The following is a 26,678-nucleotide window of genomic DNA, read 5'->3' as shown; positions in this document are numbered from 1 at the left end:
AGGGGGGTTTGTATAATGCTTACGTCATCAACCACCTTTTATGAAAATATGAAATGTTTTAATGGCATCTTACTCGGTGCGCCAAAAACGGAGAAAAACAATTGCAATGTCCTTATAGACTAGAGCCGCCCTTGGGGTGCGCGCGCTAGGCCCTGAGCTATAAGGAAAGCTTTCCTTAATAGCTCAGTGGCCCCAGTTATAGAGGCACTAGGCTACGCACTCACGGTAAGGGGCCGTTCAAGTATTACGTAAGGCAATTTATAGCCATTTTTGACCACCTCCCCCCCCACGTCAGCAAAATTTCGTCATCAGCTCTGCCCCTCTGACACCTAACGCATATTGGGGGGATCAGAGACGTACACGGGGGGGGGGGGGGTTCTCTCGTGCCCCCTCTTTCCACGATCAAAAATTTATTTTTTTAATGCAAAAAAAATATTTATTTTTAAATTGAAATTTCGGAAGAAAATACCTTTACATGTTATTACAATCAATTTCTGTTAATTTCAATGTTGTTTTAAGGCTATGAACTAAAAATTTATCTTTAATAAATTCATCGCGACCCACCCTCTAAGCAATACAATGATAAATCACATAAGTTCCTTGGCCCGCGGACCAAATATGGCCCTGGGGTTTACTTGATGTGGCCTGCCTTCTTAAAACCTAATTTTGTAAAAATGAACTAAACGGCACATTTACAGATCGCTTAAGTGTCCCGTGGTACAATTCCAGAACATTTAAGCGGCCCGTGTCATATTTTCAGATCATTTAAATGAGCCGGGACACAGTTCCAGAACACTTAAGCGATCCGTGACACATTTGGAGATCCCTTGAGGGACATGTGACGTAGTTTCAGAGCACTTAAGTGGTCTGGAATTGTACCACGGGACACTTAAGCGATCTGTAAATGTGCCGTTTAGTTCATTTTTACAAAATTAGGTTTGAAGAAGGCAGGCCACATCAAGTAAACCCCAGGGCCATATTTGGTCCGCGGGCCAAGGAACTTATGTGATTTATCATTGTATTGCTTAGAGGGTGGGTCGCGATGAATTTATTAAAGATAAATTTTTAGTTCATAGCCTTAAAACAACATTGAAATTAACAGAAATTGATTGTAATAACATGTAAAGGTATTTTCTTCCGAAATTTCAATTTAAAAATAAATATTTTTTTTGCATTAAAAAAATAAATTTTTGATCGTGGAAAGAGGGGGCACGAGAGAACCCCCCCCCCCGTGTACGTCTCTGATCCCACCAATATGCGTTAGGTGTCAGAGGGGCAGAGCTGATGACGAAATTTTGCTGACGGGGGGGGGGGGGGGGAGGTGGTCAAAAATTTCTATAAATTGCCTTACGTAATACTTGAACGGCCCCTTACCGTGAGTGCGGAGCCTGGTGCCTCCATAACTTATAGCTCAGAGCCTGGCGCGCGCACCCCATAATGGCGGCTCCAGTCTATAAGGGCATTGCAATTATTTTGTGAGCCTTTCTGTCACCAATTCGGATTCGACCGTTTCATCGCGGGCTTGACGAAAATATCAAGGAACTGACATTTTTTTGAGCTTGGTATTTTAACATTCTTCCGTGATTTATAGGCCATTACAATTGTTTTGCAACAAAAATGCCCCGTTTCTTCAACTGAGTTTCCGTACTTGAATCTCTTTTGCAGAAAGGAAATTTGCGTGACTAATAAAATTTTGTCGTGATTGGCTAGTGTGACAAATTTTACTTCACAGTGATTTGTCGATATGTTATAGCTCCTTTATATTCCATCTCGTTGACAGTTGTTTTTATAGATTTTGAATAATTGGCGATTTTCGATGAGCAAGACTATGGTACTGCCGTAAAGTATATGACCGTCATTATAATCATGGCTGACTCCCCTCAAAAAGAAGGGATTCTCCATTTTTTTATATTTGTAATATTTAGGTTGCTTCAAGTTAGGGGGCGATGATGAGAAAAAATTTCTGAAGAAGGAGGTGATGGAACAAAACGTTCGGGGACCTCTGACTTAGATAATAAGAAAATTGTTTATTCATCCAATTAATTAAAAAAATGAAAATCAAAAGAAAATGTAATTTAAGCAATTGCCGAAAAATTGATATTAATCACAAAACTGACTGAGAAATCGTGAAAAACTACTTATCAAAATAAAATAATATAAAAAGCATCAAGGTTCCGCCGAGATTTGAACTCGGATCGCTGGATTCAAAGTCCAGAATGCTAACCATTACACCACAGAACCACGGTAACGAGTTTTCCACCTGTAATACCGTCAATTTTATTTGAAAGGAGGAGAGCCAAGGGAATTTACGATCAGATAAGGAACAGGTGATAAAACAAAACTGAATACATCTTCGATCTACCTACGAAACAAATATGTACGATTAATAATCACAGAGATCGAACAATACGTACTTATATAGATGCCAAAAACTTTTGCATTTGAAAGGAGCCCAAATATTTGCATGACAAGAGCCAAAATATATACTAAAAAAGTGCCAAAATATGATCTGAAAAGAGGTAAAAATATGCATTAAAAATGTTGAAATATGCACTAAAAAGATTTGAATATGCACAAAAAGTGTTGAAATATGCACTAAAAAGATTTGAATATGCACAAAAAGTGTTGAAATATGCACTAAAAAGAGTTGAATATGCACTAAAAAGTGTTGAATATGCACAAAAAGTGTTAAATATGCACAATAAAGTATCAAAATACGCAGAATAACGTGTCAAAATACACTAAAAAAATGTATCAAAATACGCACCAAAAAGTGTCGAAATACGTACTACCAAAAAGACAAAATATGAACTAAAAATATTGTCAAAATATAACTAAAAATATTGTCAAAATATGAACTAAAAATGTTGTCAGAATAAATATGCACCAAAAAGTGTCACAATAAATATGCAATAAAAAGTGTCACAATAAATATGCAATTAAAAAGTGTCACAATAAATATGCAATTAAAAAGTGCCAAATATGCATTAGAATCATGCAAATATCACCTAAAGTGTCAATATAATGCATCTAAAAGTGTCAATATAATGCATCTAAAAGTGTCAATATATTTACCTAAAAATGCCAAAATTCTGAATGCCTAGAATTCTGAAAATGCGCGAGGATCCCTTTTTTTTTAAACATGCATTTAAAATTTTTTCATTATCCAAAAGATGCAAACTTTACTGGCGTTTTTGAAGAGCATATTTTGTATGCCAGTAGACAATGATATTTTTTCCTCGTATTAACGTTCAGCTGCAATATAATAATCGCCGTCCGTTCCCGTTCAGAGGAAACTCGTAGGGATGCACATACTTTACAACCAGCAGCACGAAAGTATAACTGCTTTATTAACGGAAGCAGTATCAGAGTTATTGCATAAGTCTGCCAGGGAACGGCCCTTGGCCCTCAAGTGCAGATCGGTAAAATGGCATGTTAAAATTTTTGAAAGTGTGCATGTCTCACGACGTAGAAGGCCTGCGAAAATCACTTTGCCCGGAGGCGCAGGATGCACTTAAGATGGCTCTGAATCGGAGGAAGTTAGAAGGATCATTTACAGAATAAACCCGTGAGCTAAATGTGGCACTCCGAATTATCTGAAGTGGCCCGTAACCTCAAACCTAATTTCGCAAAAATGAACGCAGCCATCACCAGATCCATTAAGTGACCCCGTGGTGAATATCCACATCTCATTTAGGTTATCCGCAGAACAGTCCCAGATAACTTAAAAGAACCAGCGCCACATCTACAGATAACTTAAGTGACTCGTGACTCATTTCCAAATTACTTAAGTGACCAACGGTTCCAGAGCACTCAAGCATCCAGCGGGAACATTCCTAGATCAGTGAAGTGACTCATGTTGAAGATCCCCCAAAATTCCCTCGGCACAATTCAGAGATCATTATAGAGGCCCACAGCACATTTCCGGATCACTCAAGTGGCCTGCAGCGCATTTCCAGATCACTCAAGTGGCCCGTGGAAATTTTACAGATCACTGAAGTGACGCACTGCGACGGCACTGTTCCATATCACTTGAGTGGCCCTCGATACATTTTCATACCAATAAAGCTGCCGATCTTTCTAAAAGATTGAGCAACTCATTGTTCAATTTAATTTACAGTGATTCAATTGATTTCATTACAGTGAAATCAGGAAAGGTGCCTGCCGCAAAACAACATTCAACATTGCACCGAGAACGATTTCAAGAACAGGAAAATAAAGAATCGGGTCATATATCAAAGGTGCGACAAAACATGTTTTCATGAAGTGAACTATACGCGTAAAGGGATAAGAGAAAAACTTGAACCATTCGTTTGATTGAACCACAGAGGTGTCATTTTGACACCTCTTCAGCACCTGCGCATCGATGATTGTCAGATCTTTGATTATTTCCCCCCAGACATCATATGACACTTGAGAATTATTTTAACATCTGAGACAAGTTACTCAATATTAAATTATCTCTCCTGCTGTTGTGTTCAATTCCAAAATGTCTGCTGATTCGTAATGTCGTACTGATATTATTACGGAACATCTGCGTTTGAGAAAATTGAATACCACAGACGGAATCAGACTATAAATACGATACTTTTCCCACAGTTCAGTGCAATTCAGGGGACAAATTTGGAACTGAAGACCATTCGGAAAGGTAAATATATACCCGTAATATATATGTGAATTCTCTGCGAATATTTTTATATTATTAAATTGCGGTTAGGGGTTTGTTATAGAATCGGATATTGCGGGCGAAATTTAAAAAATATATACATGAGGCTGCCTTAGTAAAAAGCCGCGTTTACATGGGAAATGGGAAAAGCAGGTTTAATAAGGATTTTCATAAAAAACCGTTTACATGGACCGCTACTTTAACCCCACTTTTCAGATGTCATCAGACGTCATGTGGGTCGCCCGTTTCAATTTACCGCGCAAAGGATTATACGAAAAGAGTTTATACGAGGCTGACCATATTTCCTTGAGAGAAATACGGGACATTGGAATTTCCAAATACGGGAAAATACGGGACATTGCCAATTATCGCCAAGAACAACGCCAAAAGTGTACAAAGTTGCCAAATATGGCTGAAATTACGGAAAAATCCCAATGGCGGGGAAACGAAGCGTTACTGCAAATTGCAGTGGATTAAAATGAATTCCACGAAATAAAACGTTCAACAAGACAAATGTGGGAGATCAATGTTCTTATTTATAGTTGTAATTATCATAATATGATTTATGAGATGAAAAACAATTTCAATCTTTGACTTCAATAAAGAATAAAAATCTAAGTAGGCGTCATGTAAAAAACGGGAAAAACCGGGACACTTTTGCAAAAAAGTCGGGACGGCCAGAAAGACAAAAGAAACCGGGACTGTCCCAGGAAATACGGGACGTATGGTCACCCTAGTTTATACTCGCCAAAGTATTCCCCCAACAAAGAAAAGGCAATTCCTGCTCCCCATATTTCTCCCTATGAGGGGGGTTCTGGAACTCCCAAAGCTACCGCAATGTTACACTTGTAAACGGGACTTGAATTATTCTGAAGTACACGTAGAATTCAAGATAGAGCTACATTGAGAACCTCAAGGAATTCGCGTAGTATGTAAATTTCCATATGGGAAAGGGACGGGGGAGACTTGGGACCCGTGTTCACGTCCCCAAGAACATCGCAGCTCATTAAATTACTGAAAAATGACATTTATTCTGAAATTATTTTTGGAATTAAAGTAACGTCTTCATTAGCTGTGGAATCAGTTGTTTTATTGAATAACAATTTTATTTCATCAATACTGAAATTTACAAGATTCATCGAAAGACTGGTTATTTGTGGAGATGAGGATTACAAGGAAGAAAATTCATCACTGCCCCCACGGGAACTCGAACCTCGGTCTCTCGCTTCCCGGACGAGTGCTCTACCATCTAAGCTATGGAAGCAGATAGAATATTTCAACCTTGGAGCGTATATATGTGTGTTGAACATGCCACCCCTGGAAATGCGTATAGAAAGGCCATTTTTACTTCTATTCAGACGTACGGGACTTGCGTTCGCTCGTATATTGTGCTTCAATAAATTAAAAAACGTAAACGTGATTCTCACGTAATCAGTATGCTCTGTCCACGGGGATTGGTTAGTGTTAGCAGACATTCATGCCCGAACCGGGATTTGAACCCATATCTTCGTAGTCAGAGGATATCTAGCTCTCCTAACCACTGAACTCCCAGTGGAAGTTTTCTTGCGTTTTTCGATTCCTTCCGGCATTGCTGGTTACTTTTCACTTACCCCCCCCCCCCTTCCCTTACCAGAGTGGCCATTTTGTTTTGTAGAGGGCACAAGCCAAAGGAATATGAACTCAAAAATATTTTTTCCACGTTCAATAATGAATTATATCGATACATTTTCCATGTCTGTGTGTATGTAATATATGGTTTTCTCATCATTGAAATATAGAAAAGGATGATGAAGACGACTGCCGTTTTCTTTTGTTTTCTGTGCTCAGTGACGATGGCCACGAGGATGACCCCTGAAGACACTGGTAAGAGCGATTCTCATTAAGAATTCAGCACTTTTTTCAATGTTAATAATTGTTCGTGCGGAAATAAAGCAGCGATTTCATGGGGTCCTTGAGGAGATTTGAAGTTTGTAAGCTTGCATAGGAAAACAGTAAGACAGTCCACAGACCCAGAGGTGGGTTCATGGTTTTGCCGCCCTTCACCCATTATTGTCGGCGACCCTAGGCTATACCCACCAGAGGTACACAAGCCGCTGTAGCATTTTCGAGGGTTACGCACCAATTTCTAGCGTATTTCATTGGGTACGCATGGCCACCCTAAAAGCGCCAGAGACCCCCTCCCCCCTGCCCACAAGGAAAATTTTCTAGGACCCCTATTTCCCCTTTACTTATTTGCACAGCCATGATTGATTGCATAGCCTTATTTACATGTCCGAAAGAGTGATTTCGGGAGTGTGTAATCATGGGAGTGACCAAACAAATGACCTTTCTTTCTTTCTTTCAAATCGAGCACAACTCAGGTCTGTCGCGCCTTGGATAATTTAATATCTAGTGAGTTGTGCCAGAAGTGTAAGTGTGTGTACCTAACAGTCTGAGAGTGTGTATCCAAGTGTTATGCTGGATTTTTCAGTGCTACCATCTATATTTCAGAAGTGAAGTATAATGATTGAATATTTGTACCGTTTGTAGGCCTGTTGCTCTCTGCGGCGAGACTTTTTAGCGGAGAGATCGGCTCGCATTCGCGGTTCGAAGTTTTGAACCACAGAAAACCAACTTCAGCCGACTGTGGAGCCAGTGAGGGTTCGAACCTGGGACTTCATGATGAGAGTTCGTCACCATGATCACTGGACCCCCCACAGTGGCTAAACGAGGACCCAGACAGCGTTAAACAAAAGAATGCCGTAGAACAGCGGTGCTCAACCTTTTTTGACCCGCGGAGCCCTTTTAAGTACGTAATTTCTATGGCGGAGCACTGTTTGAATTGAGGAGCTCTTTTTTGTATAAAATTTTTATGGCTGAACACCGTAGGCCTCTTTTTTTTTTTTTATTTATCTATCAAATTTACTGATTTATTTTGTTTTCCTCGATTCGCCGCGGAGCCCCTGGGAAGTGCATACGGAGCGCCGGTTGAGAACCGCTGCTATAGAAGGAGAAAGCATGTGAGCGACCAAAAGAGTGACTTCGAGACAGGGGCAATTACGAAGGGGGAGGGAGCTGACTGGATATAGCCCAGGGTGGCCGATTTGAGGAATGCGTGGCCAAGATAATTGGACAAGAATGGGTGAAGGGAGGCAAAACCATTGCATAAATTCACCTCTGGGTCTGTGGACTCTTCTATTGACACGAAGGATCCGTGGAACACAAAAGATTAGGAGCTCCTGCTTTAAACCAAGTGTATTCTATTACATGCCATTTTTTTTCAGAGCTGCAGAAATTACTCTGGGAGAATGAAAATGTCGTCGAGGGAGATATCAGAGTTTTGCCGACTTCGGTTAGTTATTTCATACAATTTTTTTCGATGCTAAAAAGAACCAAAACGTTGTATTAATATATATTTCATTGTACAACCTCGACAGGAACGATTGGCTGCGACGACGAGAAGATTCGCCAAGTGGAGAAATAATATGATCTACTACAACATCGATAGTTCCTTAGGTATGAAAATTAACATGCGTTCATTTTTCTACAGGGCATCTCAAAAATGATGAGCCATACGTAAAAACGTAGTCAAATACATGTGAAGACAATAATTTGTTTGTCTGACCCAAAGTGCTAGAGGGAGCATCAAGTATACGTTTCGCTAACGAGAAAAAAAAAAAAAAAATTCACCGCTTGCTGCGCCACCTAGCGCCTTCACCTTTCGATTCCGACCCCACAACAAATGACGGAAAATTTTTCGTGACGTGTTCTACATATCTTTACCCATGAATGCCTGATTTTTCTTTTTGCAGCTGATAATTTTTTCCACAGTTACTAACTGACACGTGCAGAAATCTGGAAAAACCATTGAAATACATCTATATCAAATCATAACTGTTTCTACAAGGGCCTCAAAGAGTACGTGCCGAGCCTCAAAAATCATATGCAAAATAAATGTATTCAAGTAATATTACTTCCCAAATATAAACGGTATTTATATACGGTATAAAAAAGGGAGTTCTTTATTTTATTTTAATAACTGTGCAACCCCTGGCGTATGAGGTCAACACGTTATTTGGATACTTATTCAAATTGGAAGTAGGTCTCTAGGATCAACGGTTCACCAGTAAAATGCGGCAAGGGTAATTGAGTGTATAACCACCCTTTATAACTATCTTTTCTGCGATGCGAACAAAAGTGAGATAGAAATTCGTAAATTTTAGTAAGAAAGAAATTCAGGTCGCAAACTTCAAGGTAAAAAGAAAAAATACAAACAAACAATATCAACAAATCGGCGAAATCACAGCCACGCATGCGCTGCAACAAACAAAGAGTTGTTGTCTTTAATGTCTTCGGACATCTACCGACACGTTCAAAATATAAAATGGAAAGAATAGCACCTCACCTTACGTGAAAAGGCGATTCTGAGTTTTTCTCTTCGAAACTGGCCGCAGTAATGAACGGTTAAAGAAGCCTTTGCACATAATGGAATAGCTATGAATCTAAGGGTTAAAGTTGAGCCAGTGTCTCGAAACACCCAGCATGTGTTTATTATTTTTGTGGTTGGAACCTCAACTTCTTTTTTGTACATCTAATGCTCATTGGTATCATGAAAGTGTGCTTATAAGTGATGTGTGGAAAATGTTTCTTGCAGATGGCTTGAGAAGCACCATTGAGCAATCGATTTGGACATTGCAGAATAAAACCTGCCTCCAGTTCGTGGAGAGTCAAACGAGGCCGCAACGAGTTAAAATGATTCACCATTCTGACTAGTAAGACTTGACCAACCTTTTCTCCTTGAAACATTTCGATTTTAAGAATAAGAGCAAAAAAAATAATTTCAGAATTAGGGATAGAAAGGATTTTAAGAATCAGTGAAACACGTAATTTTACGAATAATGAAAGAAAGGAAAATAATTTCAATATTATATTAGTGTAAGAAATGAAAAAAAAAATATTTTAGAATAAGTGAAGAAAATAATTTCAGAATTGGTCAAAGAAGGAAATAATTTCAGAATTGGTCAAGAATTAGAGAAAATAGTAATTTCAAGAATTAGAGAAAACAGTAATTTCAAGAATTAGAGAAAATAGTAATATCAAGAATAAGAGAAAATAGTAATTTCGAGAATTAGAGAAAATAGTATTTCAAGAATAAGAGAAAATTGTAATTTCAAGAATTAGAGAAAAAAGTAATTTCAAGAATTAGAGAAAACAGTAATATCAAGAATAAGAGAAAATAGTAATTTCGAGAATTAGAGGAAACAGTAATTTCAAGAATTAGAGAAAATAGTAATTTCAAGAATAAGAGAAAATAGTAATTTCAAGAATTAGAGAAAAAAGTAATTTCGAGAATTAGAGAAAACAGTAATTTCAAGAATTAGAGAAAATAGTAATTTCAAGAATAAGAGAAAATAGTAATTTCGAGAATTAGAGAAAATAGTATTTCAAGAATAAGAGAAAATTGTAATTTCAAGAATTAGAGAAAAAAGTAATTTCAAGAATTAGAGAAAACAGTAATATCAAGAATAAGAGAAAATAGTAATTTCGAGAATTAGAGGAAACAGTAATTTCAAGAATTAGAGAAAATAGTAATTTCAAGAATAAGAGAAAATAGTAATTTCAAGAATTAGAGAAAAAAGTAATTTCGAGAATTAGAGAAAACAGTAATTTCAAGAATTAGAGAAAATAGTAATTTCAAGAATAAGAGAAAATAGTAATTTCAAGAATTAGAGAAAACAGTAATATCAAGAATAAGAGAAAATAGTAATTTCAAGAATTAGAGAAAATAGTAATTTCAAGAATTAGAGAAAATAGTAATTTCAAGAATTAGAGAAAATAGTAATTTCAAGAATTAGAGAAAATAGTAATTTCAAGAATTAGAGAAAATAGTAATTTCTTCAAGAATTAGAGAAAACAGTAATTTCAAGAATAAGAGAAAATAGTAATTTCGAGAATAAGAGAAAATAGTAATTTCGAGAATTAGAGAAAATAGTAATTTCAAGAATTAGAGAAAATAGTAATTTCAAGAATTAGAGAAAAAAGTAATTTCAAGAATTAGAGAAAACAGTAATATCAAGAATAAGAGAAAATAGTAATTTCGAGAATTAGAGAAAACAGTAATTTCAAGAATTAGAGAAAATAGTAATTTCAAGAATTAGAGAAAATAGTAATTTCAAGAATTAGAGAAAATAGTAATTTCTTCAAGAATTAGAGAAAACAGTAATTTCAAGAATAAGAGAAAATAGTAATTTCGAGAATAAGAGAAAATAGTAATTTCGAGAATTAGAGAAAATAGTAATTTCAAGAATAAGAGAAAATAGTAATTTCGAGAATAAGAGAAAATAGTAATTTCGAGAATTAGAGAAAATAGTAATTTCAAGAATTAGAGAAAATAGTAATTTCAAGAATTAGAGAAAACAGTAATTTCAAGAATAAGAGAAAATAGTAATTTCGAGAATTAGAGAAAATAGTAATTTCAAGAATAAGAGAAAATAGTAATTTCGAGAATAAGAGAAAATAGTAATTTCGAGAATTAGAGAAAATAGTAATTTCAAGAATTAGAGAAAATAGTAATTTCAAGAATTAGAGAAAACAGTAATTTCAAGAATAAGAGAAAATAGTAATTTCGAGAATTAGAGAAAATAGTAATTTCAAGAATAAGAGAAAATAGTAATTTCGAGAATAAGAGAAAACAGTAATTTCAAGAATTAGAGAAAATAGTAATTTCAAGAATTAGAGAAAATAGTAATTTCAAGAATTAGAGAAAATAGTAATTTCTTCAAGAATTAGAGAAAACAGTAATTTCAAGAATAAGAGAAAATAGTAATTTCGAGAATAAGAGAAAATAGTAATTTCGAGAATTAGAGAAAACAGTAATTTCAAGAATAAGAGAAAATAGTAATTTCGAGAATAAGAGAAAATAGTAATTTCGAGAATTAGAGAAAATAGTAATTTCAAGAATTAGAGAAAATAGTAATTTCAAGAATTAGAGAAAATAGTAATTTCAAGAATTAGAGAAAATAGTAATTTCAAGAATTAGAGAAAACAGTAATTTCAAGAATTGGAGAAAATAGTAATTTCAAGAATAATGAAACTAAGGAAAATAATTTCCATAAAAATTTTTCAAGAATTACTGGAAAAGAGAGGAAGAGATAAATAATTTCAGAGCTAGGAAAGAAATAGGAATAATCTCAAGAATTATCAAAATAAATAATGCCAGTAATTAGTGAAAGAAATAACTTCATAATCAAGTATGAAATTATTGCTAAAAGTAATTATGAAATTAATTATTTCATTTTAATAACATATTTTCATCAATAATATAATAATTTTTTTCAACAATTCTGGAATTGTTTCTTACCGTAATAGTGCGATTATTTCTTCCAACAATTCTGAAATAATTTTAAAATCAACAATTATAAAAGCAATCATGAAGCAATTTTTTTTCCTCTATAATTCTGAGATAATTTCTGTGAAAGTAATAATAAAACTATTTCTTTCAATGATTCTGAACAGAAATTATATCAGAAATATTTTGGTAATACTTCTAAAATTATTTCTTTCATTAAACGGATTTCTTTTAATATTAACTGTCTTGGCGTCGAATTTTCGCTACTGTAATTTTTGACGTATTTTTTAAGAGCAAATCATCCATATGTTTTATGAAAATTTGAAATTAATTAAAGAAATAACTGAAAATTAATGAAAGAAAAACAAAAGAGCTAAAACTAATGAGAAAGAATGAGAATTGATGACTCAAAATTAATAAGAGAAAGAATGAGAATTGATGACTCAAAATTAATAAGAGAAAGAATGAGAATTGATGACCCAAAACTAATAAGAGAAAGAATGAGAATTGATGACTCAAAACTAATAAGAGGAAGAATGAGAATTGATGACTCATAAATTAATAAGAGGAAGAATGAGAATTGATGACTCAAAATTAATAAGAGAAAGAATGAGAATTGATGACCCAAAATTAATAAGAGAAAGAATGAGAATTGATGACTCAAAATTAATAAGAGAAAGAATGAGAATTGATGACCCAAAATTAATAAGAGAGAATGAGAATTGATGACTCAAAATTAATAAGAGGAAGAATGAGAATTGATGACTCAAAATTAATAAGAGGAAGAATGAGAATTGATGACTCATAAATTAATTAGAGGAAGAATTAGAATTGATGACCCAAAACTAATAAGAGGAAGAATGAGAATTGATGACTCAAAATTAATAAGAGAAAGAATGAGAATTGATGACCCAAAATTAATAAGAGAAAGAATGAGAATTGATGACTCAAAATTAATAAGAGAAAGAATGAGAATTGATGACTCAAAATTAATAAGAGAAAGAATGAGAATTGATGACCCAAAATTAATAAGAGAAAGAATGAGAATTGATGACCCAAAATTAATAAGAGAAAGAATGAGAATTGATGACTCAAAACTAATAAGAGAAAGAATGAGAATTGATGACTCAAAACTAATAAGAGGAAGAATGAGAATTGATGACTCATAAATTAATAAGAGGAAGAATGAGAATTGATGACTCAAAATTAATAAGAGAAAGAATGAGAATTGATGACCCAAAATTAATAAGAGAAAGAATGAGAATTGATGACCCAAAATTAATAAGAGAGAATGAGAATTGATGACTCAAAATTAATAAGAGGAAGAATGAGAATTGATGACTCATAAATTAATTAGAGGAAGAATTAGAATTGATGACCCAAAACTAATAAGAGGAAGAATGAGAATTGATGACTCATAAATTAATTAGAGGAAGAATGAGAATTGATGACTCAAAATTTATAAGAGAAAGAATGAGAATTGATGACTCAAAATTAATAAGAGAAAGAATGAGAATTGATGACCCAAAATTAATAAGAGGAAGAATGAGGATTGATGACCCAAAACTAATAAGAGGAAGAATGAGAATTGATGACTCATAAATTAATTAGAGGAAGAATGAGAATTGAGGACTCAAAATTAATAAGAGAAAGAATGAGAATTGATGACCCAAAATTAATAAGAGAAAGAATGAGAATTGATGACTCAAAATTAATAAGAGAAAGAATGAGAATTGATGACCCAAAATTAATAAGAGGAAGAATGAGAATTGATGACTCAAAACTAATAAGAGGAAGAATGGGAATTGATGACTCATAAATTAATTAGAGGAAGAATGAGAATTGATGACTCAAAATTAATAAGAGAAAGAATGAGAATTGATGACTCAAAATTAATAAGAGAAAGAATGAGAATTGATGACCCAAAATTAATAAGAGAAAGAATGAGAATTGATGACCCAAAATTAATAAGAGAAAGAATGAGAATTGATGGCTCAAAACTAATAAGAGAAAGAATGAGAATTGATGACTCAAAACTAATAAGAGGAAGAATGAGAATTGATGACTCAAAACTAATAAGAGGAAGAATGGGAATTGATGACTCATAAATTAATTAGAGGAAGAATGAGAATTGATGACTCAAAATTAATAAGAGAAAGAATGAGAATTGATGACTCAAAATTAATAAGAGAAAGAATGAGAATTGATGACCCAAAATTAATAAGAGAAAGAATGAGAATTGATGACCCAAAATTAATAAGAGAAAGAATGAGAATTGATGGCTCAAAACTAATAAGAGAAAGAATGAGAATTGATGACCCAAAATTAATAAGAGAAAGAATGAGAATTGATGACTCAAAACTAATAAGAGAAAGAATGAGAATTGATGACTCAAAACTAATAAGAGGAAGAATGAGAATTGATGACTCATAAATTAATAAGAGGAAGAATGAGAATTGATGACTCAAAATTAATAAGAGAAAGAATGAGAATTGATGACCCAAAATTAATAAGAGAAAGAATGAGAATTGATGACCCAAAATTAATAAGAGAGAATGAGAATTGATGACTCAAAATTAATAAGAGGAAGAATGAGAATTGATGACTCATAAATTAATTAGAGGAAGAATTAGAATTGATGACCCAAAACTAATAAGAGGAAGAATGAGAATTGATGACTCATAAATTAATTAGAGGAAGAATGAGAATTGATGACTCAAAATTTATAAGAGAAAGAATGAGAATTGATGACTCAAAATTAATAAGAGAAAGAATGAGAATTGATGACCCAAAATTAATAAGAGGAAGAATGAGGATTGATGACCCAAAACTAATAAGAGGAAGAATGAGAATTGATGACTCAAAATTAATAAGAGGAAGAATGAGAATTGATGACTCATAAATTAATTAGAGGAAGAATTAGAATTGATGACCCAAAACTAATAAGAGGAAGAATGAGAATTGATGACTCAAAATTAATAAGAGAAAGAATGAGAATTGATGACCCAAAATTAATAAGAGAAAGAATGAGAATTGATGACTCAAAATTAATAAGAGAAAGAATGAGAATTGATGACTCAAAATTAATAAGAGAAAGAATGAGAATTGATGACCCAAAATTAATAAGAGAAAGAATGAGAATTGATGACCCAAAATTAATAAGAGAAAGAATGAGAATTGATGACTCAAAACTAATAAGAGAAAGAATGAGAATTGATGACTCAAAACTAATAAGAGGAAGAATGAGAATTGATGACTCATAAATTAATAAGAGGAAGAATGAGAATTGATGACTCAAAATTAATAAGAGAAAGAATGAGAATTGATGACCCAAAATTAATAAGAGAAAGAATGAGAATTGATGACCCAAAATTAATAAGAGAGAATGAGAATTGATGACTCAAAATTAATAAGAGGAAGAATGAGAATTGATGACTCATAAATTAATTAGAGGAAGAATTAGAATTGATGACCCAAAACTAATAAGAGGAAGAATGAGAATTGATGACTCATAAATTAATTAGAGGAAGAATGAGAATTGATGACTCAAAATTTATAAGAGAAAGAATGAGAATTGATGACTCAAAATTAATAAGAGAAAGAATGAGAATTGATGACCCAAAATTAATAAGAGGAAGAATGAGGATTGATGACCCAAAACTAATAAGAGGAAGAATGAGAATTGATGACTCATAAATTAATTAGAGGAAGAATGAGAATTGAGGACTCAAAATTAATAAGAGAAAGAATGAGAATTGATGACCCAAAATTAATAAGAGAAAGAATGAGAATTGATGACTCAAAATTAATAAGAGAAAGAATGAGAATTGATGACCCAAAATTAATAAGAGGAAGAATGAGAATTGATGACTCAAAACTAATAAGAGGAAGAATGGGAATTGATGACTCATAAATTAATTAGAGGAAGAATGAGAATTGATGACTCAAAATTAATAAGAGAAAGAATGAGAATTGATGACTCAAAATTAATAAGAGAAAGAATGAGAATTGATGACCCAAAATTAATAAGAGAAAGAATGAGAATTGATGACCCAAAATTAATAAGAGAAAGAATGAGAATTGATGGCTCAAAACTAATAAGAGAAAGAATGAGAATTGATGACTCAAAACTAATAAGAGGAAGAATGAGAATTGATGACTCAAAACTAATAAGAGGAAGAATGGGAATTGATGACTCATAAATTAATTAGAGGAAGAATGAGAATTGATGACTCAAAATTAATAAGAGAAAGAATGAGAATTGATGACTCAAAATTAATAAGAGAAAGAATGAGAATTGATGACCCAAAATTAATAAGAGAAAGAATGAGAATTGATGACCCAAAATTAATAAGAGAAAGAATGAGAATTGATGGCTCAAAACTAATAAGAGAAAGAATGAGAATTGATGACCCAAAATTAATAAGAGAAAGAATGAGAATTGATGACTCAAAACTAATAAGAGAAAGAATGAGAATTGATGACTCAAAACTAATAAGAGGAAGAATGAGAATTGATGACTCATAAATTAATAAGAGGAAGAATGAGAATTGATGACTCAAAATTAATAAGAGAAAGAATGAGAATTGATGACCCAAAATTAATAAGAGAAAGAATGAGAATTGATGACCCAAAATTAATAAGAGAGAATGAGAATTGATGACTCAAAATTAATAAGAGGAAGAATGAGAATTGATGACTCATAAATTAATTAGAGGAAGAATTAGAATTGATGACCCAAAACTAATAAGAGGAAGAATGAGAATTGATGACTCATAAATTAATTAGAGGAAGAATGAGAATTGATGACTCAAAATTTATAAGAGAAAGAATGAGAATTGATGACTCAAAATTAATAAGAGAAAGAATGAGAATTGATGACCCAAAATTAATAAGAGGAAGAATGAGGATTGATGACCCAAAACTAATAAGAGGAAGAATGAGAATTGATGACTCATAAATTAATTAGAGGAAGAATGAGAATTGAGGACTCAAAATTAATAAGAGAAAGAATGAGAATTGATGACCCAAAATTAATAAGAGAAAGAATGAGAATTGATGACTCAAAATTAATAAGAGAAAGAATGAGAATTGATGACCCAAAATTAATAAGAGGAAGAATGAGAATTGATGACTCAAAACTAATAAGAGGAAGAATGGGAATTGATGACTCATAAATTAATTAGAGGAAGAATGAGAATTGATGACTCAAAATTAATAAGAGAAAGAATGAGAATTGATGACCCAAAATTAATAAGAGAAAGAATGAGAATTGATGACTCAAAATTAATAAGAGAAAGAATGAGAATTGATGACCCAAAATTAATAAGAGAAAGAATGAGAATTGATGGCTCAAAACTAATAAGAGAAAGAATGAGAATTGATGACTCAAAACTAATAAGAGGAAGAATGAGAATTGATGACTCACAAATTAATAAGAGGAAGAATGAGAATTGGTGACTCATAAATTAATAAGAGGAAGAATGAGAATTGATGACTCAAAATTAATAAGAGAAAGAATGAGAATTGATGACCAAAAATTAATAAGAGAAAGAATGAGAATTGATGACTCAAAATTAATAAGAGAAAGAATGAGAATTGATGACCCAAAATTAATAAGAGGAAGAATGAGAATTGATGACTCAAAACTAATAAGAGGAAGAATGAGAATTGATGACTCATAAATTAATTAGAGGAAGAGTGAGAATTGATGACTCAAAATTAATAAGAGAAAGAATGAGAATTGATGACTCAAAATTAATAAGAGAAAGAATGAGAATTGATGACCCAAAATTAATAAGAGGAAGATCGAGGATTGATGACCCAAAACTAATAAGAGGAAGAATGAGGATTGATGACTCAAAACTAATAAGAGGAAGAATGAGAATTGATGACTCAAAATTAATAAGAGAAAGAATGAGAATTGATGACCCAAAATTAATAAGAGAAAGAATGAGAATTGATGACCCAAAATTAATAAGAGAAAGAATGAGAATTGATGGCTCAAAACTAATAAGAGAAAGAATGAGAATTGATGACTCAAAACTAATAAGAGGAAGAATGAGAATTGATGACTCACAAATTAATAAGAGGAAGAATGAGAATTGGTGACCAAAAATTAATAAGAGAAAGACTGAGAATTGATGACTCAAAATTAATAAGAGAAAGAATGAGAATTGATGACCCAAAATTAATAAGAGGAAGAATGAGAATTGATGACTCATAAATTAATTAGAGGAAGAGTGAGAATTGATGACTCAAAATTAATAAGAGAAAGAATGAGAATTGATGACTCAAAATTAATAAGAGAAAGAATGAGAATTGATGACCCAAAATTAATAAGAGGAAGATCGAGGATTGATGACCCAAAACTAATAAGAGGAAGAATGAGGATTGATGACTCAAAACTAATAAGAGGAAGAATGAGAATTGATGACTCAAAATTAATAAGAGAAAGAATGAGAATTGATGACTCAAGATTAATAAGAGAAAGAAGGACAATTGATGACCCAAAATTAATAAGAGAGAGAATGAGCATTGACGACTCAAAATTAATAAGAGAGAATGAGAATTGATGACTCAAAATTAATAAGAGAGAGAATGAGAATTGACGACTCAAAATTAATGAGAGAAAGAAATAACTTAGAATAATTGATAAAAAGAAATAATTAAAAATTAATGAGACAAAAAATAATTAAAAATTAATGAGACAAAAAATAACTGAAAATTAATGAGACAAAAAATAACTGAAAATTAATGAGACAAAAAAATAACTGAAAATTACTGAGAAAAACATTACTGAAAATTAATGAAGAGATTGAAGAAAGGTTCGGGTCTAATCACTCCTGCCGGACTTTCATGCACCCATGTTGACAAAAATCACTTTCCGTGAGAATAACTTTTTCGTAGATTTTTGAACCATTTACGAATTTTTGGAACACCCTGTACATTCGAATTTCCTCTTCATATACTGTGTTTACATGTTGAACAATCTTGAAGCTGCTTTCATGGTATGATGCATATCGTGTAATAATCACTGACATGGTTTTTGAAGTTGCGATTCTTACGTTGGCTACACCGGTGTCGTCCAGCCTCTGCGTCTCGCTGATTGGTGCAACAGGACAGGACCAGTAATACACGAAATCCTACACGCAGCAGGCTTCCTCCACGAACACATGCGGTCCGATAGAGACTTCTACATAAAAGTCAATTACCAAAATATCGATAAAGGTGAGGCTGAAAAAAAAACAAACCCCTATTATTCATAATAAGTATTCACAGAGTCTACATCTTGCTAATTTTTATAAATTTTTCCGTATAGGAAGAAACAATAAAAATTTCAAGAAACTCGATCCATCCCAAAACATTTTACTCAACCCATTCGATTATGACTCGATTATGCTGTACGGTCCGTACAATGGCGCTAACAGGCCCGGCGTGAAGGCAATGGAAACTGCTATCGCTGGTAAAACATTCATTTCTCCGGAATATAAAGGCCTGAGCCAAGGAGACATTGATATGGTGAATGATTTCTACGGTTGCCAGACTCCGTGATGGATGACTGATAATGATAACTATTGGGAAATAACCAATTAAATAAACAGGAGTTTTTTTCTGAAGCATTTTTGTTGGTTATCATTTATTGAAATTCGAATTATAGTTATTTTTACTGAAATCCAATTCACAATTTCGAAGTGAAAAAAAATAAATTAGTTACAATCAAGTACTGTTAGTGGTGCTGCCCCTCATTGAGAAAAATGTGAACTGAATTTGTCCCGTTTGGTGCGATACTATCTTATATACTGTTCACACTGTTACAGTGGCCTCAGAATAATGAGATCTGCTTAAAATTTTCAAGATTTATCATGTGAATCGGAAGTCAGGTGGAGAGGGCTAAAAAAATCAATTTGCCCATGATGCTGCTCTCAGACTGCCATGTCGAGATGTGGAACTAAATGCCTGCAGGCGCCAATAAGAGCAAAATTATTACTTTAGGTGATAAAGTAATAATTATGCAATGATTATTGCAATAATAATTATTACGAACGGGGTGACTACTTACCCGTGGATATAGTAAGGTTTAAGGTAACACAAAAATTTCTTAACCAACCTTTGTGAACGTTTTGTGTTCCAAGGACTTCTGGATTCAATAAGGCGAAAGCCACATAGATCCAGTGCCAATAAGATGAACCCCCTGAGAGCCCGTTTGCCAATAAATGAAGCCTACGGTGATCGTGTGGCAATAAGATGGAGCCCCTGCACCCATAAGATCAACACCACGCAGTCGCGGGTGAAGGACGATGTGACGGGAGGGGCGAAATGTACAAGCTCGTTTGATCGTCCGGTATATTTACGGGATAGACAAAATTCTCCATTTTATTTAGTTCTTGGGAAGGGACATGATAGATAGAAAGATAGAACCACTCACAACACCGGACTGATGCAAAGCCCCTTACTTCCGTTACCTCAAAAGAGGCAGAGTTGTGTCGGAAAAGTTGGCAAAGATTCAAAGTGGTGGCTACCCTTGCCCCGTGCTCGCCAGTATCGAATCACTCGCGTCTGTTCTCCCCATGAACACAGCCATCAACTCGGTGCAACGTACAAGCCATTTGACAAAAATGGGTGACTGAATCCAATGACTACGGAGAAAAACTGCAAGTGCGCCCAGTGGCACATAAGGCCCGGAGACCGCAGTCTGGGATTTCGAAAGAAGTGTGGAGAAGACTTGTGGACAAGAAAAGGGACATGAGAAGGGATGGATCTCTCGTTCCCATTCCCCCCCCCCCCCCCGGATCCACACCATCTTTAGCTGCGAATAGATATCGGTCCAGTGTGTACCTAGCCTTTTGTGTAGCGCATCACCTCAATTTTTGCGGACAGACAAATTTTCCCCATATAAGGTCTGGACACACATATCCGCACCGTGCCAGGACCGTAGCTTCGGCGTCATTTGGCCGTGGCTCGGGTCGTTCCTCTTCAGACCACATCTTTCCGTGTGTTGTCCGTGTCGCTGCCGTATGTTGACTAGTAGCTTAAAACGAAGCTGTGCCGATTGCTTCAAGGCTTTAACGCAGCCGGTTCGGTGTAATCAAAACGTTGGGTATTTTGCCTGCTGTGGCGTTGTTTTTGTATTTGTATTTGTATAAACCCGCAGAAAAGGATAGGATCTTTAAATGCAGCTGTGAAAATAAAAAGACGGCCATTTGCTTAGTTTGACTATATAAATTCTTGTTTAGGGGCCGTTCAAGTATTACGCATCATCGATGGGGGGGGGGGGAGGGGGTTTCCAATTTGCTTACTTTTGATGACAAGGGGGGAGGGGGGGGTTGAAAGATGCTTACGTGATCAACCACCGTTCATGAAAATGTTAAATAATTTTAATGGCATCTTACTCGGTGCGCCAAAAACGAGAAAAACCTTTCGATAGTTTGCGGGCACTTGAAGTAACATTCTCCCCCATTATGCCGCGGATCACTTAAATAATCTGAGAATGTGCCGCGGGTAACTTGAGTGATGTAGAACCACACTGGGCGCCACTTAAGTGCTCTAAAACTACGTCACATGTCACTCAAGGGATCTCTGAATGCGTCATGGATCGCTTAAGTGTTCTGGAACTGTGTCCCGGGTTATTTAAGTGATCTGAAAACGTGCCACGGGCCGCTTAAATGCTGTGGAATTGTGGTACGGGTCGCTTAAATGCTCTGGAATTGTACCACGGGACACTTAAGTGATCTGTAAATGTGCCGCTCAGTTCATTTTTACAAAATTAGGTTTGACGAGGGCAGGCCGCATCAGACAACCCCCAGGGCCATATTTGGTTCACGGGCCAAGGGCCTTTATGCGATTTATCATTATATGGCTTAGAGGGTGGGGTCACAATGAGGATATAAATTTAACGATATAAATTTTGAGTTCATAGTTGAAATTAACAGAAATCGATTACAACATATAAAAGTATTTTCTTCAAAAATTTCAAATTTACAAATAATATATATTATTTTTGCATATAAATTTTTGATCGTGGGAAGGGGCACGAGCCCCCCCCCCCATGGCCCCCCTCCCACCCCGTGTACATCTCTGATTCCACCAATATGCGTTAGAATTCAGAGGTGCAGAGCTGATGACGAAATTTTGCTGACAAGGTGGGGGGGGGGGAAGAAGGGGGCCAAAAATGGCTAAGACTTTGCTTAAGTAATACTTGAACGACCCCTTATAGTTTGGAGAGAGAAGATTATTTACGGAGTAATAAAAGAGAGAAGAGGAAAGAAGAAAAAAAAGCCATTATACAGAAATTATGAAACAATCTGTGGGGGAGAGAACGGTACTCTCTTCCTCACGTACACACTCGTTTTTATTCAGAGTCAACGGCCATCATGAATATAATCATCTGTAGGGGCGCAGATGGTGTCAAATTCCGATAACACCTCGGAGAAGTGTATCTCAGCTCAGTTGGAGCATATTGTACGATAGATCGCGGCATATCTTGTACTCTGTGTGTGTGTATACGTGGAATCTTCTAAACTAAAAATTGGCTCCTCTGCAGGTGGCAAATGGATATCAAAATCAACAACAATCGGGGTGTTTAGTCTGCCGGGCTTGATTCACAATGATAATGCCTCATCGGTATTCGATAATAATTTAAAGCACTAATTGCCAAAGTCCCAGTCGCTGAAACACCTTTGTCAGATATTTAGCACAAAGGTGCTGAATTTTTTGGAAGGTGTGGGCCACGTCATTGTTTTGAAATATTTTCGTGGGCTTCTTGAGTTATCCAGAAATGAGCCTCGATCCTCCAAAATTATCTAAAATGAAGTGTCACGTGCCGCTTAAGTGATCTGCAAGCGTGCCGCGGGCCACTAGAGAGATCTGGAAATGTGCCACTAACCACTCAATAGGATAATCTGCAAATGTATCACGATCCACTTAAGTGAACTGGAGGTGTGCCGCTAGTCGCTCAAGTGATTTTGAAATGTGCTTGAGACAACTTGAGAGGTTTGTTTTGTTTTTTGTTGTCACGGGCCACATCAAATGCTTCCGAGGGCCACATTTGGAGAACAGGATATGGGTTGAGCATTTATGGCTTAACATGTTGCATCTGATGTGAGTACAAAATTTAAAATGTCTCATATTTTCACATAAGAAAAAACCCAAAACTTTTCAAACCGTTTTCTATTCAATTTATGTTCAAACCAAAACAATGGTTAATTTATTAATTAGAGCATCGGAAATTAAACCCAGTTAGTTTTCCAAGTTTACATTATTATTTTAACAAAAATCTCCCCGGCAAAATTTCGTTATATGCTATGTGAAACATAATTTTAAACTTTGTTTTCCCATCAAAGTTGTGAAAATGTTTATCCATATGTTTTCTACATATTACGCTAGTGCCACAGAACCGGGGGCTAGGTGCGCCTGAACAATTTCGGGGCACGGAAAATGTTTAGGACACACCCCCTCCCTTTAACAAGATTTCATATATTTTGTGGAGAAGGGGGAATCGGCGTCATGAATATACACGAACGCTAAGAAATACCCCCATACAAAAAAAAAACCAACTACACAAATGTGAATTAACACAAAAATTAATGGAGGTAATTTTAAACTGATGTGAGAAACCGTTTCCAAAATTAATGAAAACTTTAGAATCGATGGATTAAAAATAATTGAAAGAAATTATTTCAGTACCAATGAAAAATTTTAGAATTAACAAAAGAAATAATTTCGGAATTATTGAAAATTCAGAATTAATGAAAATAACAATTCCAGAATTGATGAATATTGAGAAGCGAAATAAAATAAATGAGCTCTTTTATATAAAAAATATATCTTCTCTCTCTCTCTCCCGAGACCGCACCGTCACCGTAGAAATATAAAATGAACTAACTCGGTGACGGTGTGGACGCGGTGCTCGGACGGTGCTCGGAGATGTGTGAACGGCTGCATTGCTTAGCAAAGAATTATTCTTTGACCGTGTGATGACCTACCCTCGGCCGACACACGTGTCGGGCACTGTGCGGATATGTGTGCCCAGACCTTATTTCGGCTGTTGGAGTCGGGGAGGGAGGGGGGGGGGAGTACCGCACCCCTGGATCCACGCATGAGCCCACGGACCGCGGAATACTATTCAGCACACAACAATGTAAAAACAAAAGCTAATTGTTTTCTCCTCCAAGCCTCGTGGACCTTTCCCCCCCAAGCGAAATCTCTCTAAGAGCCTCTGGATATGAACCCCTGCCCCATGGCAAAGACGAGAGCTCATTGAAATAACGGACTCACCTATCCGATATCTTGGTCCCCATGGCGGTTGCAACGATTACTCTCATGCTGTAGATTGTGCCCTAAAATGTTATTCTATATTACTGTTATTAAATTGTGCTGTACGCGGTTCTTACAATTTTGGCCAACGGACCTGGCGTGAAGGCTATGGAATCTGTGCTATGTATAGCCGGTCTCAAACGTTTATTTCTCCAGAATGTAAAGACCTGAGCCAAGGAGCCATCGATATGGTGAATGAATTCTACGGTTGCCAGACTCCATGATAATGGTAACTATTTGGAAAATTATGATTAAGGAAATAAATTTATTTCTCTGAAACGTTTTTATTGGTTATCATTCACTGAAATTCGAATTATAGTCATCATTCACTGAAATTCGAATTATAGTCATCATTCACTGAAATTCGAATTATAGTTATCATTCGCTGAAATTTGAATTATAGTTATCATTCGCTGAAATTCGAATTATAGTTATCATTCACTGAAATTCGAATTATAGTTATCATTCACTGAAATTCGAATTATAGTTATCATTCGCTGAAATTCGAATTATAGTTATCATTCGCTGAAATTCGAATTATAGTTATCATTCACTGAAATTCGAATTATAGTTTATTGAACGATAATTCATTTTTGTTTGAACAAAAATAAGACGAAACTTAAGACGAAACTGGGGTATGGTACAGTTTAGTATTTTTTCGTTCAAAACCATGGGGGGGGGGGTGCACTAAAAGGTATACTGGCCTCGGACGATGAAGTGAATTTTCATTTCTAATTGCGGCCCTGCTCCTAATAGAACATGTACTAGACTAAGCGTACCCCTTGAAACGTGTGAATTCTTCCGTACGCCGCAAATGCGTTGGACAAGATGCGTTGGAATAACACATCTTGAATATTGAAGCATTACAAATATAAATATATATATTTAGCACCTTCTATAACTTCACTTATTTTTTCAGCTTATCACCACAGGGTGGGCAACCACTGTGATAGATAGCTACACTAGTAGGATGGAGGCCAGGACAGTAGCGTGCCATCTCGGAGCCCTTTGAAAGAGCTAAAATAATGAAAAATAAGTAAGGGTGACATTGGAGTCTACGTCCTAAGTAGAGACAGGTTACTTTGTCGCACCAAAGATACCGTGAACCATAATTGGTGAAACAGGGTTCCAATGGGTACTCATAACCCATCAAAGCCCCTTCGTCATGACTCTGCCAATTCCTGGTGCATTAGTGAGCTTTGCAAATGAAAATTTTAATTTCTAGTGAGGTGGGTGAAAACTTAAGTTAACCTGAAAACAGCACCAAAGATAACCGAAAACCGTAATTGGTGAAACGGGGTTACAATGGATAGTTATAATCCATCAAACCCCCTTCATCACGACTCTGCCAATTCCTGTGCAGTAGTGCGCTTTGCAATGATAGTTAGATTCTAATAAGGTGGGTGAAGACGTAGGTGTAGAGCCGAGCTATAATTTCGTAGTTTTCAAATGTTCATAGACCTGGCACCACAGGTCGAGTCATGTGTAGAAAATTTTTTGGTCTCTTTAATCGTGCTTTGTGTCTACTGTCGTATGATGAAATCTCCGCAAGGTGTGGAAATTCAGAATCGTTCAATTTATCAAATAAGTTCTTTGCCAGTTTCTTTGCATATGACGTTACATCAGCCACTCCGGAATCACGTCTGATATTAACGTTTCTAACGTACCAAGCTAGTCCGGTGTATCTCCTCAGAGTCTTGTTCTGAAATCTCTCCAGAGCGATGATATTCATTTTCTTCGAGAACAACCAGACAGGCGCAGCATACAGAAGAATCGGTCTAACTGTCATCTTATACAGAATAATTTTATTTCGAATTGAAAGACTTGAGTGCCTGTGGCTTAGTCTGTTGAGCATGACCGAGGCCACGGTCGCCCTACGGATGACATCAACACACTGCCGGGAGAAACTGAATCTCTTGTCCATTATCACCCCCAAATATTTATTGTGAATGACTGGGTTGATTATAACTCCTTCTACCTCTATGTGTGCTTGTTGTGGTAATGAGGACTTGTTAGTGAACCACATGAATTTGGTTTTATCTGCATTCAGTTCAACACGGGTTCGCACACACCAGCGCTCGACCAATCTTACCATTTCTTGCAAGTTTGAAAGGGCCTTGCCAGGGTCCTTATCTGTGCAACAAAGGGCACTATCGTCGGCTTAAAGAGCGGTGAAACCCTTAGGGGCAACTGAGAAGCACCATAATCGTGAATTCTATATTATGCAAATTTAAAGTACTTATAAAATCGAGCGATACAATTATAAGAAAATAAGTACGAAATTCTTTATACTAAATTAAATGAAATTGATATTGAAGTTCAAAAAAGGGGAAATCATTTGCAAAAATATATAGAAATTAGTAAGAAATT

The 26,678-nt window shown here is 35.3% G+C and overlaps 1 protein-coding gene and 1 non-coding gene across 2 annotated transcripts; one reads left to right on the top strand and one right to left on the bottom strand.

Annotated features, from left to right (window-relative positions):
• Positions 1 to 2,169: 2,169 nt before the first annotated feature.
• TRNAQ-UUG (transfer RNA glutamine (anticodon UUG)) lies at positions 2,170 to 2,241 on the bottom strand. Its single transcript has one exon. It is a non-coding gene; the product is annotated as a tRNA-Gln (tRNA).
• A 2,322-nt stretch (positions 2,242 to 4,563) lies between these two features.
• Positions 4,564 to 19,612, top strand: LOC149083994 (astacin-like metalloprotease toxin 5). Its single transcript, XM_089234348.1, has 7 exons — positions 4,564 to 4,648; positions 6,445 to 6,529; positions 7,930 to 7,997; positions 8,083 to 8,161; positions 9,300 to 9,417; positions 19,048 to 19,223; positions 19,315 to 19,612. Exons 2-7 carry the CDS (start codon positions 6,451 to 6,453, stop codon positions 19,545 to 19,547), a joined length of 753 nt encoding a protein of 250 aa, XP_089090474.1. The 5' UTR covers positions 4,564 to 4,648; positions 6,445 to 6,450; the 3' UTR covers positions 19,548 to 19,612.
• Positions 19,613 to 26,678: the final 7,066 nt, after the last annotated feature.

The sequence above is a fragment of the Pholcus phalangioides genome, unplaced genomic scaffold, assembly GCF_987345545.1.
Source record: "Pholcus phalangioides strain wild (caught in Gottingen) unplaced genomic scaffold, Ppha-v1.0 ptg000008l_1, whole genome shotgun sequence".
NCBI lineage: Eukaryota > Metazoa > Arthropoda > Arachnida > Araneae > Pholcidae > Pholcus > Pholcus phalangioides.
This window is presented reverse-complemented; position numbering and strand designations above follow the sequence as displayed.